At 38.9% G+C, this 22,159-nt stretch overlaps 1 protein-coding gene across 6 annotated transcripts; it reads left to right on the forward strand.

The window, feature by feature from the left end:
* Positions 1 to 3,570: 3,570 nt before the first annotated feature.
* On the forward strand, positions 3,571 to 18,458 carry brd8a (bromodomain containing 8a). 6 transcript variants are annotated; one of them, XM_074610712.1, is made up of 20 exons: positions 3,571 to 4,098; positions 4,566 to 4,662; positions 5,775 to 5,844; positions 5,970 to 6,019; positions 6,139 to 6,261; positions 6,373 to 6,453; positions 6,590 to 6,654; positions 8,392 to 8,534; positions 8,835 to 9,026; positions 10,695 to 10,785; positions 11,074 to 11,223; positions 11,635 to 11,786; positions 13,249 to 13,729; positions 13,848 to 13,891; positions 14,016 to 14,284; positions 15,113 to 15,205; positions 15,304 to 15,372; positions 15,609 to 15,891; positions 17,402 to 17,446; positions 17,713 to 18,458. In XM_074610712.1, exons 1-20 carry the CDS (start codon positions 4,056 to 4,058, stop codon positions 17,770 to 17,772), a joined length of 2,601 nt encoding a protein of 866 aa, XP_074466813.1. In that variant the 5' UTR covers positions 3,571 to 4,055; the 3' UTR covers positions 17,773 to 18,458. The 6 variants fall into 6 exon arrangements, 5 of the variants coding, with proteins under 5 accessions (XP_074466813.1, XP_074466817.1, XP_074466816.1 ...); XR_012590286.1 differs by having other exon boundaries at positions 3,577 to 4,098; positions 15,609 to 15,943; XM_074610716.1 differs by lacking the exon at positions 11,074 to 11,223 and having other exon boundaries at positions 3,575 to 4,098.
* Positions 18,459 to 22,159: the final 3,701 nt, after the last annotated feature.

Here is a 22,159-nt window from a genome sequence, read left to right on the forward strand (position 1 = left end):
AGGTTCCCTCCTTCAAATAACTAGCTGTGGTTCTGCCCCCAGGATGGGCTCAGTGCAGCCGTTAGAGGCAACATGTGGTGTGACCTTCATCTCTAGAGTCTCTATCGCTCGCTCACCTGAGATGATAGAGGAGCTGCGAGGTGGAATATTAAATATATGTAGTTTTAAAAGAGCCTAAATAGGGATTAGATTTAAATAGTAAATAGTGTATTTAATATAAAAAACACCTGTTTTCTTCATAACACCTGGCAGCAACATGAAAAGGCATAAGACTATAATGAGGAAGCTCTCAAGAGAATAGGTTATTTTTACATGACTTTAATTGATTTTCCTATTTGTAATTCATTCTTAGACAAATATAAAATCTGCAATACTCGTATTGCATTGTTTTATGACAAAAACAATCAATAATGGGTAATCGGTACTAATAACACGTTTATTATGTGGCACAATTGAATGTTAAAAAAACTAAATAAAAGTCCTCCAAAAGTTATCAACATGAATTTCTGTCATTTGTTTTGTATTTTATGATTTTATCTGTAGGTCAGATGTAACCTGTGGGTGTTTCTTTGGCAAAGTTACATGCAGCATTGTGCAGATTTACAGTATAACATTAGTAAGGAATGACTCGAAAAAATTTACAGGTAATAATGTGTTTCAAGAGGCTCTTATCAACCTCGAAAAAAAATTAAGAACCATCTTAAGAACCTTATTCTTTCCTACACACAAGAGCACTGGATAACATGCAATATGTGCAATATAATAGTTTATAATATGGAATAAAAAAATAAAAGTCATCAACATGAATTTCTGTTTCATGTGCTTTTTCACACATGTAAGGAATGAATAAATAATTTACAGGTAATAATGTGTTTCAAGAGGCTCTTATCAACCTCAAAAGAATAATTTAAGAACCGGATTCTTTCCTACAACACACTCACAAGAGCACTTTATAACATGCACTATATACAGTATAATAGTTTGCTAGGTAAGTGATTGAGTTTTTGTCAAGGTGTGAGTTTTCTTATTTTGTCTCGTTCCTATCCTCTACAAGGCTGCCAGTCTTTCCTGTAGAGCTGACAGTTATCCCATACAGCAGCAGGGGGCGAAGAGGCAGCGCTATGGAGTTAAATGTCAAGTGCCTCATTAACATTTGTTTCCCTGTAGTAATTGGTCTCTCTCTATGTGGAAGATACTGGACCATATGAGTAAAAGGAGTTGCTGCTTCACCTAACCAACCTCTGTCACCAAGGGCCGAAAAATACAATTTACCCAGTGTTTTGCGTTGCATAATCCAAGCAGGGGATGTTCAGATTCTGTGGTTAATATAAACTCTAACCATCCATCCAGTCAGCCAACCAGCATGTCTCCTGTCTCATACTGTTCATTTATGACATCATTGGATCGATGAAACCTGAGAGGAGGGAGGAGTGTCTGCATATCCAATTAACACACGTTTAATGTCAAAATATAAAAAGTAAATACTGTACTTCCCTCTTGTGCATACAATTGGCTACAACTCACAAATGGTACATTTATTCAAGTACTGTACTTAAGTACAATTCTGAAGTACTTAGACTTTACCTGAGTATTTCCATTTCCTGCTACTTTATACTTCTACTCCACTACTTCTCAGAGGCAAATATTGTACTTACACTCCACTACATTTATATGACAACTCACTTTGCAGCTTCAGATTAATAATACAAAATATAATCAACAAATACATTATAATGTTTTTATTATGAATAAAGAATTTATTGTTCCCTTGGTGAAATTCCCAAGCTATCCGTCATAGTGAAAAATGATCCCCACATTTATGAGCTGCAACATTAAAGTGATGAGCACATTATGCATCAATAATAATAATCCAATAATATAATATATATTATTCTTATATGTACCATTCTGCATAATTAGTACTTTTACTTTTAGTCCTTTAAGTATAGTCTGATACTAATATTTTTCTACTTTTACTAAAGTAACTTTTTGAATGCAGGACTTTTATTTGTAACAGAGTACTTCTACACTGTGGTATTGCTATTGTTACTGAAGTAAAATATCTGAGTACTTCTTCCTCTGCAACTCACCATAGAAAAGAACAGGTACCTGTACAGCAGTTGTTCAGAAAAGGGAGATCCAGCAATATGCATGAGGTGGCCAAATGCACCAACCTCAGCATTTTTGCAATATGTTGTGGTGCATTCAAAATAGCCATAAAACATTTTTACTGTCAAGAGATTTGTGCCCCACTTTCATAAAACCGTAAAAGTGGCAACTAGACATATTTCATACTAGGGCTGCACGATTTTGCGAAAATATCTAATTGCAATTATATTGACTGATATTGAAATTGCAGTATGATTTGCAGTATTAGAGGGCATGATATTTGTTTTAATCATTATTCTTATTTTCACTGAAAAACATATTACAATGATTATGGTGTGATTTTTGCAGGGATCTGTCAAACAAAGATATTTTCTTCAGTCTGTATAATATGATGTGTTGGCCAGGACATCTCTGTAGCACGAACATAATGAATTTAAAATGGTAATTTCACACACATTTCACCTTTAACAAATATTGCGCTTCCTTTGATTTGAAAATTGTACTTGACCATATTGCGATTTCTATCGGATTTTGATTAATTGTGCAGCCCTATTTCATACTGACACTACATTTAAAGCTAAGCCCAAGCTATTCATTTCAAAATGATGCCCTGGTTGATGTTATGGTTTTTTGCTGCATCATACTGGTTGTAAACCAGTTTTTCTAGTCTGTTGCTCCTGCTGCTCAGTGTGTGACAGCCTTGTTGGTACTATATGCATTCTGCAGTGAGAAGCAACACACTTTCTATCTGTCCTGTTCAAACAATGATACAGCACGTCTCGTTTTCTGTTTGTACAGCTTAGACATTATAAACACTCTCTAATAACTAGTAAACTAAATGATCTAAACTAAATGATCTTATGTGTGTCTGTCAGGAGGAAGAAGAGTTGAAAAGAAAAACCACAAATGCTGCTTATCAGGGTATCTCCTTCACTTCTATAGGGTATCTTGAAATGTAGCCTGGAAATGTCACGTCACAATTAAAAACAATTTATTTTGTTATTAAAGACAAAAAAAAGCTAAATGAATATAATTTTAACACGTTTTTAAATTAATTATGACACAGTAAAAAGGCCTTGCTTAAAAGAAAAAAGAGAGAAATACATACAAATGTGTATTGCATTTTATTTTATTTTTTGTTTGGCATTTTAAATCTTCCATACAACGTGGTCTACATGTAATTTGCTATAGTGAATTTATAATACCTGTACAGTAGTTGAATTGTTCTAATGTAATGATGCTAATCATATCTTAACTGTCTGGCAAACAAGTTTACTTGTTAAGGTTTTTCACGAAAGTGGCATCGCATGTCCTCCCTACATTTTAGATTAAAGTTAAAAAAAAAAGAAAGAAAAAAGGGCTGTTGGTCTCATATTATTTGTACATGTGTTATTAGTACTATTAACATTATGATTGTTGTTGCTATTCTACAGCCACAAGAAAGGGTGTATAAAAGTAAAAAAGCTATTTAGCTAAGTTCAGTAAAGCACCACGGTTGTACCATCATCATCATTGAGCTGGTGGTGGTGGTGGGCGTGTACGAGCACTTCGCTGCTAGCTAACGTTGCACTGATCAATAACGTTAGTGACTACAGTAAGCAACATCTTCTCCTCTGGCTTCTTGTTAGCACAGACTCTTGCTGAGGTTAACGCGAATTCAACCCGTTTTGCGAGTCCTCAACGTCACAGAGACTAGCATCATGAGCTAGCTAGTTCATCTTGAAGTTACCAACAGCGGAGACAGACACGAGAGAGAGAGACAGCGACTTTACCGTACCACGGTGATTCAGCGTGCTGCTGCTAGCTAGAGAGAACAATCCCCCCAAAGCCTCAACACCCACAACGTTCAACATTCATTGATGTTAACCTTCATCATTTGATGTCTATCGTTCTCGGATCTCGCCAGTGTTCTATATTCATTGCTGGGTTTCCATCCACCAACATGTATGGGATGTCGGGATGACAGGAAGATGGCAAACGGGGTTGGAAGTGAGTAGTTGAAACGTTGCATAGCAGATATGTCATGGCATGCTATCTTCAGTTAGCGTTACTAAGTGTTACTGTTTGGTACTGTTGATGTGATCACCACTAACTTCCTGCACGGCAGTCTCTGATCCCTGCAGGAGGGCAGCCTGCAGGGATTAATGGCTGTCATTAGATATTTGACAGCTTTGTTTACACTGATGGAGGCTCCTGCTCACCATCAACCGTAGAAACGACCTGCCTTTTATATGCGCTGAGTCCAAGCAATCAGCTAACTGCCGGCTGCTACACCGAAATCTGTGAGCCAGCAACACCAGATCACTATTTGGGCAGCTCTAAGGTGGCATCAAAATGAACCCCTAGCTCAAGAGATGAATTCTAGTTTCTATACCAGGCCTGAGAACTACAGCAGTTGAACATTAACTATATAAAGCATGTATCATATTTTGTTCCATTTTCCTCCACATCTGCAGAACACAAGCTACTTGTCATTGGACCAACAGAGCCATGGTCAGTGAGGGAGAAGCTGTGTTTGGCCACATCTGTCATGAAGAGTGGAGACCAGAACTGGTACTGTACTCTACTGCTCTCTATTCCTGCCACTTTAGTCTAAAAGTGGTGCCAATGATTAGTTGTGTGTCAATGGTCTGTGATTCAGTCTGACTTTTTTCAGTCCCAATAGTGATACCTGGGCTTTGGGTACCGATCCGATACCAGTGTTTCATTAATAATCTGTATGCCTCACTGTGTGGAAGTGAATGGGATCATTCTTTTATGTGTAAGGCAACATCAGGCTTGACTTAAATATTGCTATCTTAACTTTGTAAAATGTAACAAATAAATACATAGATTCACTGAATTGTTATTTACTATTGAAATAATAAATCGTACACCAGCAACTTGGTAAAATCTTCAAAAATGACCAGGAACCTGTTAAAACCTTAACAACCCATTTTAATGTAGCAACAAATTGGTCAAAACTTAAACAGGAATTAAAATTCCAGTCTATATTGTATATAGTGTATAAACGTAAAAGTGAATTAAATAAATCGGCCCCATTGTTACAGATACCCGATCCAGCTGTTTGAGTCGGTATCGGCCTGATATCCGATCCGGTATTGCTATCGGTGCATCCCTAACATAGACATTTGTAGTTTGAACGTGTATGAATAATGTTAAAGTTGTCAGAGGTCACACGCTTTATGGCAGTGAATAAATGGTTCCGTTTTTTTACAAATTCATCCCTTAAGATTACATATTGTAAATACCGATGGCTCTGATGTTAGCCTTGAAGCTCCTCTGTGCTTGAAATGGTGGTTGCTGTGGTTTTCTTTCACAGTCCAAGGACATGCAAATAAGATGACCATAGGTAGGCATGTTGTTGTCTGTAGCTGTGTGTTATACTGTGATGTACTGGCATACTATCCATGATGTGGCCTAGTGCATGCTGGCTATAGCGACATACATGAAACCTGCCTTGGCGGAGGTCTGCGCTCTCCGAGTGCACTTCTAGTTTTGCATATAATTTGCATTAATTTACAACAAAAAGTCTTCCAACAAATTCACAAAATACATATAGTACTACAATAAACCAGGACATAAATAGGAGCCTGTTTTGGACTTCGAGTCTTTAATGTGTCTTTCATCTTTGATCGACTCACAAAATGTCTTTATCTTAACAGGGTATCTGTCAGTCGAGCCATCAAACCATTTGCAGAACCCGGGAGACCACCTGACTGGTTCTCTCAAAAGGTGTGACAAAATCTCACTCTACCGCAGAACACAATGACCAAATTCATGACCTCTACAGTACGCTCGCCACATTCTATTTTGTCCTGTCACAAAGCTGTTCTTGATTCTCCTTTGGCTCTTCACAGCACTGTGCCTCCAAGTACTCTGAGCTCCTGGAAACAACAGAGGCCCCGAAGTGAGCGAATACGTGACTAGCTGAAATAGATTATATAGCTGTATACTGTTTGACACATGCATTGACAGTATACGTCAGAAAACAGCGTCTTAAACTAATAATGCATTTGTTGCCTTCAGGCGGAAGCGTGGTGAGAGAGGAGAGGTGGTGGAGACGGTGGAGGACGTGATAGTACGCAGGCTGACAGCTGACAGGATCGATGCACTAAAGAAGTTGATCAAAGAAACACAGGAGAAGCACAGGTACACAAGCAGAGCTTTTAACAGCATGAACACATCGCAGCCTCTGTGGAAAACAAAGTAGTTGTATCATAAACTGCATCAATGAGATTGGTTGACGTGGTGTTTTCACAGGAAGCTGAAGAGAGAGGCTGAACTGATTCAAGCAGGACGTCTAGATTCCAAACTACAAGAATTATGGGAAGACATTCTGCAGTAAGAAGCAACAAACTTTCTATCCGTCCTGTCAAAACAATGATACAGCACGTCTCTTTTTCTGTTTGTACAGCTTAGACATTATAAATACTCTCTACTAACTAGTAAACTAAACGATCTTATGTGTGTCTGTCAGGAAGAAGAAACTGGAGGAGGAGGAAGAAGAGTCGAAAAGAAAAAACACAAATGCTGCTTATCAGGGTATCTGCTTCACTTTTATAGGGTATTTTGGGGGGAAACATCAATATAAAATTATGTTTCAGTCATTTTTATTGATGCTCCATAAATAGTGTGTTTACTTCTGAAAAAAACAGCTAAAATGAAGAAAATTGTTCAGTTGTAACATCCTCAGCTGTTCTCTTGGCCCGTTTGCTGACGTTATCCGTTATTAAACCTCAGTTTAAAGTGTAACAGATTTTAGAGGTGGCATATTGATTGATAACATTGTATAGGTAACCTGATTTTACTGTATTACTGGAGGGAACTGAACACTCACTTTGAGCTTATCCTCCTATAAATTAGTACCACTTAAGTCAAATAGTTACATTTGATACAATGGTCAATTTGGGACATCTCAGATTAATTTGTCAGGCTCAATATTGATTGTTTTTGACTCAGTCTTAGCTCTCAGACTCAGGTGTATTTAGTCAGGTTCAGCAATTTGTCAGCCTCAACATAAGCATGTTAACATGCTAAACTTTTGTATGTTATTTTTAGCATATAAGCTTGTTAAATTGATAATATTGTAACGTCAGCATGGTAGTGTAACCTGCATACAGTTAACATCTTAACATGCTAAACTTTAGTATGTAACGTTTAGCATATTAACTTGTACAATTGATAATATTCTAATGTCAGCATGTTAATGTAACATGCATACAGTAAACATGTTACCATGCTAAAGTTTAATATGTAACGTTTAGCATATTAGCTTGTTAAATTGATAATATTTTCACATCAGCATGTTAGGGTTACACGCATACAGTTAGCATTTTAATATACTAAAGTTTAGTATGTAACGTTTAGCATATTAGCCTGTTAAATTGATAACATTCTAATATAACGTTAGTATGTTAACATGCCCACAGATAGCACGTTAACATGCTAAAGTTGAATATGTAACGTTTAGCATATTAGCTTGTTAAATTGATAATATTTTCACATCAGCATGTTAGGGTAACACGCATACAGTTAGCATTTTAATATACTAAAGTTTAGTATGCAACATTTAGCATATTAGCTTGTTAAAATGATAATATTCTAACGTCAGCATGTTAATGTATCATGCATACAGTTGGCATGTTAAGTAAGGGATAATGTGCCGGTCAGCGAGCCGGTCCAGGGCCCTGCCTGGGTTTCTTTCACAACAATGACCCGCTAGCTGTACATTATCCCACATTTTACACGGCTACTTAGTTAAGAAATCAATAATTTGACACAAAAATGGTCCACCAGAGTTCGACATCAGAACTGCGTCCAAAGCAATGGTCTGTTATACATAGCAGCGGTCTTCTATGAATAAATAAAAGACCGTAGAACGCTGTGGTTGACCAATCAGAATAGAGTAATAATAGTATATAGTAATAATAGTATAACATGCTAACATGTAGTATGTAGGCATGCTGACTGATCTCACATTAGGCTGATGAGGATTTGGTAGTATTAGTAAGTATTCTGTCAGGAAGTGAAAAATCGGACCTGTTGGTAGTGCTAGAAAGTCTTAGGATCACCAAAGTCGGTAGGATCCATCCTCTGGGGATCACAAATATTTGTACCATATTTCATAGCAGTCCAATAATTGTCAAGTTTTGGACCAATAGAGGACCAAAAGTAGGATAGTCATGGCACATTTTTCTTGTGAAATAAAAGGAAGTTGAACAGTAACTTTTGTGCAACTGATAAGAGAATTCTCTCTTTGCTGCCCCCTCCCTCTTCCAGCCAGACAGGTGGCAAAGAATGCACCAAAGCGAGTTCCTGGCATTACCATGCATTCGCCCTCAGGCTATAGCTCCCCGAGCCAGGAGTTCTCACCAGGGGACCCACTCGAGTGCTTGACACTGGATCTCACATCGACAAAGAATGTAAGTCACTGAAGGCTCAAAAGGATTTAAGGTCTGCCCTACTTTTCAATAATCATACTTCTTTGTGGGACATATAAAAACATTTTTAGTAGGTGTATTTCTCTCAAGATTTCTGCAGACCAATCAGTTTTCCTTTTTGAGCTGGGTCTTGTGTGCCACATGTTTAGATATGCTAAAGTAATTTGCCATTTTCTCATTATTGTAAAAGCCAGAAGAGACACTTAATCAGAGTTGATCAATGAAAGCATTCCTCGATCGGTATGGAAATATGACATCACATTTCCCTCTCTCTGTCTCCAGGCTTCAGGATCAGCCAGATTAATGACAATTGCGGAGTCCTCTGGACCCGATAATGATGACATCAGCCACGGGTCACTCCTGGACGACCCCAACCAAAAGAAGCTCCTGAGCCAGAAAGCTACGCCGCCACCATCTCCGCTCCTGTCAGAGTTACTGAAGAAAGGCAATATCTTGGCCACAAATTCCAGACTGGTATGTGGAGGGGACTTACTGTATTATGCCAACAGTGCCAAGTTCTGTAATTAATATGCTCAAGTCTGCAGGGCATCCCATCTTCATCTCATTATTTGTAGAGTTACTGTGCGTTTAGGAAGTATTTAATCAGTTTGTCTTTCATTCTGTTTTGTGGTTTTGGTAGCTGTGGTTTGTTTTGCCTGTGGCGTTAAACCCTTTTTTGCATATTTATTGCATTGTAATATGTTGGATTTTTAACACCCAAGCTGTTTTCACCTCAGGACACCTCAGTGTCAGTAGATTTGTAAATTTGGATGGGTGAACAACTGTCTTCAGTTAATTCCACTCCTCTTTGAATGGGGTTCAGGTGTTGTCTTAGGCTGTGCTACACAAGGTCATTCATCCTCTTTGAAACCACTGCAGTGTTCTGAATATGCCTGGTTTTTACTTATTACTATTCTATCTGTGGTCAAATGCACTCTGAAATATTAACAAGTTTCCTGTTTTTGGAAACAGGAGTTGTTCTTTCTATCTTTAAATGTCTAAGAGACTGTACCACTGAAACAGCACATTCAGTCGGAAAATAACTTTGAAATGAGTTGACTTGAAGAAATAAAAATGCATCATTTGACTTTTAACACATCACTAAATCTATTTTGCATTTGTTTTTATACTATAATTGTGTTGGTTTGTGTTAATACCTCTGCATTATAGCTGAAGAGTTCAATGTTTTTTTTTAATGCCCCACCGAATGTTTTGCCTCTTAGTTTCTCAGGCGTCTTTTCGCAAACTGCAGGTGGCTGGCTTTTACTTGCAGGTTCCTGTCATGTACTTTTTTTCAAGTCTTATGTCATATGTCATCAGTGGTTCCCGTATGGCATGATTTCCCATTGCAGCTGTCATTCAGCCAGTCCATGACCGAGGGTTCTTCTTGAATGGTTGCTGGACAGTTGCCTGCTGGAACTGTCCGGCTTGTTTCATGTTTTTTTATTTCCATTTTTATGAAACTGCTGTGCTCTTGTGAAATCCCAACATGTCAGAATAAGTTTATGCTTTACTAGATCTTTGCCTTCTCACATTCCTCCGGTAATGTTTCTGCTCTGACATGCAGTGCTGCCTGTAGGGCCCTATGTATAAACAAACACACTGGGATTCCAGTCTAATTGTAGAAATATCACAAAGACATTCAGCTTTAAATTAGTATTATTTATACAATTTTATTACACAGCTCTGTTGAATAGTCGATTCTGATTGGTCAATCACAGCGTTCTACGGTTAGTTATGTTATTTCTTTATCGTAGACCGCTACTATGTATAACAGATAGTTCCTGTGGATGCAATTCTTATGTCAGACTCTGACGGACCATTTTTGTGTCAAATTATTGATTTAAGTAAGTAGCTGTGTAATAAGCAGGATAATGTGCAGCTAGTTGGTCATTGTTGTGAAATAAACCCCTTTGCGTCAAGGTCCACCCCATCGCTCTGTCAGGGTTTATTTCAAAAGAATGGCCGGCTCGCTGTACATTATCCCTTACATGTAGTGTACATATAAAAATCACTTTCACATAATGGATTACTATGTGTGAGTTTTTCTTATTACAGGCTGGAACATTAATAATCATATTTGATGTGCACTTTATGTACAATGCAAAATGTTTGACATGTATGTATGTATTTATATCCCAGATTGGGGAGGGTGACGGGACCACTGGTAATATGACAGGAGCACATGACTTGCAGCTGGCTCCGCCTAGCCAACCTCTCTCTCAGGCAACAGGTACAGATACAATGTTTGATTTGTGTTTATGATTTTCTCGACACTGAGCAAGAGAAATTTAATGTCAAAGTGAAAACAAACAAATTCCAGTCAAGAGTAGAATCTCCTTTGACACGAAAAACTCATGTAGGAACATATTTTATATTTGTTAGTTTTACTCCTTGAATCCTAAAAGTATGTATGCTTTTTTATATAAAAGTGCTACTATTGTCTAAGCTGTTTGCTCCAAAGCCTCCGCTCCTTTGTCTGCACTTTGTTTATTAATGTGCATGAATGCTTGCATGGCAGGTGCCCCGATGTTGTCTCGTCTCCTGGAGGCGGGTCCCTCCCAGTTCTCTGCCCCGTTAGGTTTCATGGTCAGTGCAGACTCGGCCTCCAGCGCTCCTCTCTCTGCTGCCACTCCTGTGCCTGTTGACTCTACTGCGTCAGCAAGTACAGGTCTGTCCACCTTAACCCAAACCACTCAGCGCTCAGTCCACAGGCTAAACCTCCTTAATGTCACCTGCTTTGTAGCTAAAGAGTCTAATCTATTACGTGTCTCATTTTACAAATACTATTTTTCAAATACACAATTTCATACATTGGAGGAATACATACTTGTGATACTAAAAAAAATCTACTATACTCAACCTTTTGTGAATATCTAAAGGTATCTAAATATCTTTTTTTAGAAGCAAACAAGCGTTCAGATTCATTGTGGTTAAAATTGAAATACAAGCTAATGATTAAGCTTGAGTTAAGTACGCTGTGAAGTCAAGATAGAAAATGATTTTACAAACTGCTGCTACTGCTAGTTTAAAACTGTATCTTTGAAACCCCAAAAGTTGAAAATCAGTTGTTTGTGTACAGAGGTGGATGTGATGGTGCCGTCCGGATGCCAGCCTGTTTCTGCAGAGGATAAGGTGTCAGAGCTCAGTGAGGAGGACGTGACTGTGTCCTACATGGGGGATGAGCTGGACCTGAAGACGGTGGGGGACATTATCGCCATTATTGAGGACAAGGTGAAGAGTACTATATATTTTTTTTTGAAACGTGCTGTATATTTTCACAGCATTATTTGGGATAAATAATGCCTGTTTGAGGTTTTAAATGTTCTTTTAAAACATGGGTATTTTCATTTTGATCACTCACCAACATCACTGCTGAGATTTACAAGGCGGGACATGACAAACTATGAAAAAAAAAATATTCTTTAAGGGGGAGGAACTTCCCCAGTTGACTGATTTTAAGACAATTATTTTTTTATTAAGTTTTCTGAAGTGATATGTTTAAATGTGCAAATGAGGCATTATCTTATTAAATATGTGCTAAATTGCATACATTTCCAAAACATAAATCTGAATATTGGACAAAGCCAGGTTCAAATTCTTGTTTCATTTTGTTGACATATTAGAGTCAAAGGTTCTTACAGAGAGAATTTTGGATATCACTTTTTATCACTCCATAAATCAGAAAATATTGTCAAAAGCCATAAAAAATATCCATTTTTGCCATGTTTTTAGGAATACAGTTGTATAAATCAGGCTATGATTGATATATGAACACACCCCTTTGTAAACACAGAAAAAAAGAATATCGATTGGAATGAAGCTGGAAAGTTGAGTGTATGTAAGTGCTACTGAACTGAAGATTTCTGGCTCAGTATGAGAAAACTCTTGAGAAAACAACTTTTAAAGGTATGTTTAGATAGATAGATACTAACTTTATTGATCCCGAGGGAAATTCAAGTTTCCAGCATCACAGTTCCATAGTGCAAAACATGTTAGTAAAAAGGCAGTAAAAAAGTTAGTAGTACAAAGTACAAAAAAATATACCAGATATAAAAATACAAGGAGATGAAGAAAACCGTTAAAACTGAATATAGTGCAGGGTAACAAATGTGATACAGGACTATTAAAAAAGTGAATATAGTGCAGAAGAGACTGTTAAAAACTAATATAGTGCAGGGTAACAACTGAGATACAGGACTATTAAAAATGTGAATAGTGCAAAAAGTGATATAGTGCTGAATAATAAAATATAGGAGATATACAATAAAATATAGGAGATATAAAAAAGTAAAAAAGATATAGTAAAATTCCTCACATTTTGCAAGATACTACAGGTGAATAGGATACCCTTTTTTAACTAATAGATATCACTGCAGTCGATTACTGACATTAAAATAATTATTTTTTGTAATACAAGTTTTCTGAAAATGTATATTTAAATATGTAAATGAGGCATTATCTAATACTAACTTTTGGTGAATTTAGGAGAAATCTACAGTCCCAAATAGACAAAGTGTAATAAAATAAACACCAAAATGTGTATTTTGGATGTTTTCTTTCCACTAGTCTGAAAGAAGATATGTTATGGAAGCAAAATAGCACAAAATCTCCAAATTTACCAGTGCATGAAAAACAATATTTTTGCTTTTAGCGTCTTGCTTTAAGATCTAGAGTCATATCTCTTCTTCTACAGGCAGATGAGACTGCAGAGGCATTGGATGCAGCTGCAGTTGAGGCTGCGCTGTCACTGTGTGAGGAGAACGGCCATGCTCTGTCCGGTGCCTGGGAGGCTGGGCCTTTCCAGCCCCATGAGCCTCACCCCACTGTACCCACGGGGGTCCCACAGTCCTCGTCTCTCCACAGTAGCCTGGAGGGGAAGACAGAAGCGTCAGAAGTTCAGGGTGGGACTTCAGCTTCACTCTCCTCTCTGTGCAACAGTCAAGATAACGGTCTCACAGCATTCCCCATGAGACCGAGGGGCATTCCTCCCACCTCCTCATCCTCACGCTCCTCAAAGAGTTTGGAGCACTGCCACACCAGAGCACCTCCACAGCCTGAGGCGATGAGGGAGACTGGACGGTCTGCGTACCAGAAAAGCCAAATTCCATTGGTTGTCACTATAAAATGTGAGCGTGAGAAGTGGGCACAGCAAAGACGTGAAGGACCCCATGGAGGTATGCACACCCATGCATAAATACTAGTATTCACTTGCTTCATAACATGCAGTTTGCATGCAACAATGCAATTGCATAACCATTTCCTTCTTATTATTCATCTTTACTATCTTGGCAGACTCAGTATTAGAAGATAGCCCACTGACAGAAAGGCATCCCAAGGTATAGCACCCAACGAGGACAGAGCGAACACGATGCTCGTGATGAAATGCAGAGTGCGTAGTTCCACAGTATTCCTGCGCTGTAAGCTCCGTTTGAATCTCTGCATCTTTCTCCCTCTTTGCAGGAGATGAAAGCGGAGGATGGGATAAGTGTCGGGGGAGGAGAGGATGCCTCAGGGACTAAAGTGTACAATGAGCTCAACGGACCAGAAGTGTGCGGAGAAGAAGAGGCCGATGGGGCGGAGGGATTCTCGTCAGAGCCAGACGGCGAGATGGAGCTAGAGCCCGCGGCCAGCGAGAGCGAGGATGGGTACAGCCTCCGCACGGCCTCCTCGTCTCTGCAGCTTAACACGACCGCAGACTCCATCCCCAGCAGCCCCGCCTCATCGCAGTTGTGAGTGAAACACGTACAGGCACAAACGGCAAGGAAAGGTTGATTTTAGGGCTGTCAATCGATTAAATCATTTAATCATGATTAATCGCATGGTTGTCCATAGTTAATTGTGATTAATCACACATTTTTTATCTGTTCAAAATGTACCTTAAAGGGAGATTTGTCAAGTATTTAATACTCTTATCAACATGGGAGTGGACAACTATGCTGCTTTATGCAAATGTATGTATGTATTTATTATTGTAAATCAATTGACAACACAAAACAATGACAAATATTGTCCAGAAACCCTGGTACTGCATTTAGAAAAAATATAAAAAAATATGCTGAAATCATAACATGGTAAATGTCTATAAAGGGGAGACTCGTGGGTACCCATAGAACCTATTTTTTATTCACATATCTTGAGGTCAGAGGTCAAGGGACCCCTTTGAAAATGGTCATGCCAGTTTTTCCTCGCCAAAATTTAGCACAAGTTTGGAGCATTATTTAGCCTCCTTCGCGACAAACTAGTACGATATCAATGGATTCCTTAGCTTTTCTACTTTCATATGATACTAGTATCTTCACTATAACTTTAAAACTGAGCCTGCTACAATCTGAAAGTCACAAGTTGCGTTAAAGTGTTAAAGAAATTGGTGGCGTTAAAACTAATTTGCATGAACGCGTTATTATCGCGTTAACTTTGACAGCCCTAATTCTTTTGCTTTTCACTTCTGTCGACTAGCAACGTGAATTTCTCGCCGTGTCATGCTGCAGATCAGGTTTTGCTTGATAATACTTTCCTCATGACCTTTCTGTTTATCCTATCCTACCATTGTTGTGTAGTTCTTTGTGCAGTGAGGACCTGGAAGCTCTACAGGCTCACAAGATCTGGAAGAAAGCCATTATGCTGGTGTGGCGTGCAGCGGCCAATCACAGGTCAGAATATGACTTTAACCCTAGCCACTGATGCTCAGCCTCTGATATATGTTGTATCATTTCTGAAACAGATGTGATATATGTGAACCTGTTTATAGGTATGCAAACGTCTTCCTTCAGCCAGTAACAGATGAAATTGCACCTGGGTACCACAGTATTGTGCAGAGGTAAGCACCGGATACTGTGTATGTTTGCTGTGGTCAAATTTTGTATTTATCTATAGTTTTTATAGTGGTTACTTGTCATATTGCTCGTGCAGAGTGAAAATCTTACATCACACAAATACAAAGTTTTCAATACATGTTGTTTTTGCTAAGAAAAACAATCTTGTTTTTGCTGGATGACATTGGATTATTGACATTCAACATCATTCTAACCCCCTCTTTGCTCCTCACTTCTACAGGCCCATGGACCTCGCTGCCATAAAAAAGAACATCGAGACCGGTTCGACGCGGACCACCGGCGAGTTCCAGAGGGACATCATGCTGATGTTTCAGAACGCGGTCATGTACAACAGCCTGGATCACGACGTGTACCACATGGCCCTGGAGATGCAGCGTGACGTCCTGGAGCAGATCCAGCAGTTTCTGGCCACCCAGCTCATCATGGAAACATCTGAGGGTGGCATCAGCACCAAAAGCCTGAGGGGCCGTGACAACACACGCAAACAGGACTCTACTGACAAGGTGCTTCACTAGAATTTTGACAAAAGCAGAGAGTACAGAAGAAGAGACAAGGGTGAGACAACAGGCTGACTTAAAGGTGGAAGAAAAAGTAGATCTGCCTGACATCTTCCAAAGTATGGCATTAGTTTTTAGAATGATGTATTTTCAGGTAGCCATTGGTTTCGTATGCTAACAAAATCAACTTACAGAAACTTGAAACATTCAAGGGGAAAATCCATCACAGTAAAACCTTTTTGTCAGAAGCCAACATTTTTTTTTTTTTTTAATGCAACAATCCACCAATGTCACAATTTGTTTAGTGTTCATCTTATGGCTCTGACTTTTAAGACATCAGTTAATGCAGTACATTTTTTAGCTGACTCTAATCTCGGAGGGCGGATTATCCTTAAATGCATTACTATATTACTATTACTATTACATTACTATACATTGTTCCCTGTGGTGATTACTGCATGTATCTCAAACAACTTTCAAACCAATGGTTGACTGAAAAGCAATAAATATATTTTAAAACATAACATTTCTGCTTTGGAAAATGGTAGGCAATAATACAATAATACAATAATACAAAAATGTAAAGAACATTACTTACAACTATTTACCAAAGCATACAGTTAAGTTTTTACATTGATATTCTACCTTCAAGAAAGCTATTGTTTTCCATTCATTTCACGACGTGAACATGAACTGGCAGATAATTGGCCTGATGAATCACAAATAATATTTAGTCACCTTCATTTGCATTATTTTTGCATGATAATGTGACTGAGTGAAGATCTGCTAATGAAGGTGTTGGAGATTTGTACCAGAACCTGATTACATTTTCAAAACCCCAACATTACAGCTACATGACCATACCTGAATAATGTAACTTTGACTAAACATTATTTTAATTGTTTTTACACATTCTATAAAATACCGAGATATATTGGTGAATTAAAGAAGTCAGCCGAGTTCTTTTTCACATTTGATCCTTAATAACTTAAGCACATAGTTGGCTGGTGAAGTAGCAACAGCACGCTCGTCCTAAATATTTTACTAACCTGATCTGAAGCAAGTTTCAAGTGTTGAATGTTGATGTTTCACAGCGTACTGATGTTATAATTGAAACCAGTAGTTGACTGGAAGGTTGGAGATGATTGTAAAACATCATGTTATGCTTTGAAAAATGGTTGACAAGAATATACTGTATGTCTGTAGTATATGTTATATGCAGTTGATGAGCTAAACATGCTGGCGTGTTCCTTTTAAAAAAAATATCTGATGTGGATAAGTAGTGCAATTGCAGTGCAGCGAGGAAATGAATAGTAAACATTTAAAATGGCCACATGACAATATATACCAATTTATGTATAAATGTGCTCAGTACAGTAGTTCTCCTGAAGCTTATTTCAACATTTCCTTCTGCTGAATAGACACTATGTCTTATCTGGGCATTATTTAGTTTCCTCTTGAGACTTTCAAAGCACCTTTGTGTCGCAGCTCTGATATGCATCATTTCCTCTTACAGGACACTGTCTCCATGTCCTCTCCTGCCTTCCTTCTTTCTCTGTTTGTAAGTACCTGTCAGCCTTTAAAACTTCCCTTTTCTTTCTTGTCTTTTTTCCTGAAGTAGACAGAATAAAAACTACAGGTTTTCAGAGATATGAAAACAAACTCATTCCTATAGAGCTCAACAAATATGCTAATTGGCATAAGTCATAATGTGACTTTAACATGTTGAAGCACAACTTGTTTGTTAAGTGAAACACTGGTGTCGCTTCAGTCACATGAGTGAAGACAGGGGTCTGAAAGTTTCTCTCTTCCTCTATTTGACTGCAGGATGGAGGCACCAGAGGGCGCCGTTGTGCCATAGAAGCTGACCTCAAGATGAAGAAATGAACATACAGTGTGAAGATTTTGTCCAACAGTGTCCCCGAGTTGAAGTGAAAGGTTTGAAAGACTGAATTTATTCTGTCAGTTGCACAGATTCTCACTCTGCATAAAATGCAGTGTAACCTTTATTTGCACACATGAAATGGATAGACTGAAATATAAAGAAGCTCATATCCTCTGAGACAGCCATAAAGACATGGATTACAAACTGTATAATCCCAGATTACAATGAGGCAGAAAGAATAGGTCATAGACATAGCTGCAGATCACTTAGACTGCTCTGAATTACATCAGGTTGTACAAATGAAGATAAAAGTTACTCCTAGCCTACAAATTGGCTGCAATGACGCCCTCATGAAGCCTGGTTGAATTTAAGATTAGTGTGGTTGATTCTGAGAAACGTAACATGTTGGTGATAATATGTAAAACCAGTGGCCAAAGAGTCTGATTAACCTACAAGTTTTCATTACTGGTATAAAAATCATTTGAGTTTTCTCATTTTAAAAACATTTTTAAATATGGCTGTATTGTTTTGTGATGAATCGATTTTATCTAGGCTACACTTCCTGTGAAACGGTACCGACATGCATACTCTGAGTCATTTTCAGTATTTTTTAGAAAACGTCACGTTATGAAACTGTTTTGTGGACTTTAAAATGTTTAAACAATAAAACTTCATAAAGAGCCCTTAACCTGCTATGTTAAGCTTGAATTTGCACTAAAGTTTTCCACGATTCCAACACAAACCACACCACAGCATGACAGTTTGCAGAAACCTTGCTGATTAAAGAGGACCTTTTGTGCTTTCTCCCTTTCTTTTAGTGTGTTATATACTTTTTTGTGCATGTAAAAGGTCAGTTACAAAACCCGAAGTCCACACCAAGGGGGGTTACTCTCAACCACAGAAACACTGCTCCTGAACTGCCTTTTCTTCCGTAACGTGGTGATGTCACCAAGTAACACATTTGCATAATGCCTGCCTAGCGGCTAGTTTGGCATGCCCTCAGACAAAGCTGCATGCAGAGGTTGTGTGCAAAAATTCGTAAGAAAAGGCTTGATCTTCCAATGGGAAATTTAAATAGTTGACATTTCATATCATTATTTTTCATGACATTCTTGACATTGCTTTTTAATGTACTGTGTGTCAGGACGGAAAAGCATGCAGATTTTCTCAGGAATGAGTTAAAGCAGCAGTGGCCACATGGCACAAAGCTGTTAAGTAACGCGTACATGACAAGATAAATAAGTTAAACAGTGTTGTGTTTCCTTGAACCTGAAGAGGATGTTGTTATATAACGATGTGTCAACACACAGATGGGACACACCATCTTTTAAAGATTATATTTTTTAGCTTTTATGCCTTTATTGATAGTGACAGAGTAGTATTGAAAGGGAGAGAGAGGGGATGACCCCGGGTCACTGGGGTAAGGACTCAGCCTTGGTACATGTTCTATATCACCACTGGAGGAAGACACAACAGAATGTGCCAGGGGACCTCAAGGAGAATCATTTCACCCCCCACCACAAGCCAGCCCTGGGATACAGCAGAGACAAGAGGAGGCGTCCTCCTCCTCGCTTATCACCCTTTCTCCCTCCTCCCCCCTCTTGGAGTTCACTGACCACATGAAGGAGCTGGTCAATGCTGGAACTAAACTTACTCCCCGCCCTACACCCATTTTCTCTCCCATGGTCCCCCCTCGACGTCAACCTCAAACAACTTTGGCACCATCTCCACAAACACGACACCCACCACCTCCATCCCCTCCACGATGGAATCAGCCTGTCTCCGCAGCCTGATAAGGATGTTCCTTTACAAAATGTTGCAAGCACAGATTGATATGTGCTGGGTCCAGGCTTCAAGGCTAATGATACACGTGACTGTTTCCAGGATAAGCTGGGGCCCTGTGTGATGAGAGCTTCTTCTATCTCAGTTCTAATAAGTAGTAGAAAAAGAATGGTGAATCTGCAAACAGGAAGATTTTTACTGATTGTGCAAATTGATCAAATTTAGCATTGATTCCTTGCCAGCTAAACCATGTCCCAAAAAATTATAATAATGCTTCTAGCACATTAAAGCTATTCCTGTTAAACGTCAGGTCTTTGAGGTCCTTCTTCTCTGACATCATCACCAAAAACAATAACAGTGCACGTGCCCTGTTTGCTACTGTCGACAGGCTAACAAACCCTCCTGTGTCAGTAGCCTCTGAACTTTTATCCACCAGGGCCTGCAATGAATTTGCTTCCTTTTTCACAGAAAAAATTCTCAAAATCAGACAAGCAGTCACTTCCTCCATAGCAGGTACAGGATGTTTGTTTCCCCTGCGTCCACTTAAACCTGGCGCAAATAACATGACACAATTTGATCCAATAAATCAGACATACCTGGAGGAAATCATACAACATCTAAAATCCTCCTCATGCTGCCTTGACATTCTGCCCACAGGCCTTTTCAAAAAAGTATCAGATTGTATGGTCTCAGAGCTTTTACAGATTGTTAATGCATCTCTTGTTTCAGGAGTCTTCCCACAGGCCCTGAAAACTGCCGTCATCAAACCACTCCTCAAAAAGAACAATCTGGACTCATCAATAGTAAATAATTACAGACCAATATCAAATCTTCCATTCTTGTCCAAAATAATTGAAAAAACAGTTTTTCAACAATTAAATAGCTTTCTGGCACTAAACAACTCTTTTGATGTCTTCCAGTCAGGTTTTCGACGAAACCACAGCACTGAGACTGCTCTTGTTAAGGTCTTCAATGACATCCGATTGAACACAGACAGTTGTAGAACTACGGTTTTAGTTTTACTGGATCTCAGTGCCGCATTCGACACGGTTGACCATAATATATTACTAGACCGACTGGAAAACTGGGTGGGTATTTCTGGCATAGCACTCAGCTGGTTTAAATCATACCTTAAGGACAGGGACTTCTTTGTGTCTATAGGTAATTGCAAATCTGAGCTGAACAAAATCACATGCGGAGTTCCCCAAGGCTCCATCTTGGGGCCTCTTTTGTTTAACATCTACATGCTCCCACTGGGTCAGATTTTTGAGAACAAAATAAATTACCATAACTATGCAGACGACACACACATTTACATAACTATCACCAGGAGACTACAGTCCAATACAAGCACTGAGTGAGTGCATTGAACAAGTCAATAATTGGATGTGCCAGAATTTTCTTCAGCTGAACAAAGACAAAACTGAGGTCGTAGTTTTTGGAGCCAAAAAAGAAAGATTAAAGGTTAGTGCTCAGCTACAATCTGTAATGTTAAAAAGCTCGGACCAAGCCAGAAACCTTGTTGTAGTCATGGACTCTGACCTGAGCTTTAACAGCCATATTAAGACAATTACAAAGACAGCCTTCTATCACCTGAAGAATATCAGAAGAATTAGAGGACTGATGTCTCAGCAGGATTTGGAAAAACTAGTCCATGCATTTATCTTCAGCCGACTTGACTACTGTAACGGTGTCTTTACTGGTCTTCCTAAAAAATCGATCAGACAGCTGCAGCTGATTCAGAACGCTGCTGCTAGAGTCCTTACTAAGACCAAGAAAGTGGATCACATCAGTCCAGTTCTGAGGTCTCTACACTGGCTGCCTGTTTCTCAGAGAATTGATTTCAAAATACTGCTGCTGGTTTACAAAGCACTAAATGGTTTAGGGCCAAAATATATTTCTGATCTTCTGCTGTGTTATGAACCATCCAGACCTCTCAGGTCATCTGGATCAGGTCTGCTTAGTGTCCCCAGAGTCAGAACTAAACATGCAGAAGCAGCGTTCAGTTTTTATGCACCAAATATTTGGAACAAGCTCCCAGAAAACTGCAGGACCGCTACAACTCTGAGTTCTTTTAAAACAAAGCTTAAAACTTTCCTGTTTGCGGCTGCCTTTTATTAAACCAGATAATGATCTGATACTGCACTAGAGCTTTTACTCTTCTGTGTTTTATGCTATTTTAGCTTCTATCCTAGCTTTTATTTTTTGTTCTTTTGCGCCTTGCCTTGCCTTGCCTTGCCTTGCCTTGCCTTGCCTTGCCTTGCCTTGCCTTGCCTTGCCTTGCCTTGCCGCAAGAATCTGGCAATATGATACCTATCATGATTCAGGGGTTACGATCATAGCCTGTATATAAGAAGTGGGTGTAGTCACCGTGATGTCACCCATTTGTTTGTGGAATTCCGTTTTGAAGCCTCGAGTTCGGCATTTTGGCCGTCTTGGCTTTTTGGCCGTCGCCATGTTGGTCTTTTGCAACCAGAAGTGACACAAGAAGGTGGCGCTAAGTACAACTGAACACTGAATAAGACATAGTCAGGCGACCAAAATGTTAATTTTAACTGTCATGAAAACACACTGTGAAAAGGTTAAAGTTCTAAGACGAAAACACAT

Source organism: Sebastes fasciatus, chromosome 16 (assembly GCF_043250625.1).
Source record: "Sebastes fasciatus isolate fSebFas1 chromosome 16, fSebFas1.pri, whole genome shotgun sequence".
NCBI classification, from domain to species: domain Eukaryota; kingdom Metazoa; phylum Chordata; class Actinopteri; order Perciformes; family Sebastidae; genus Sebastes; species Sebastes fasciatus.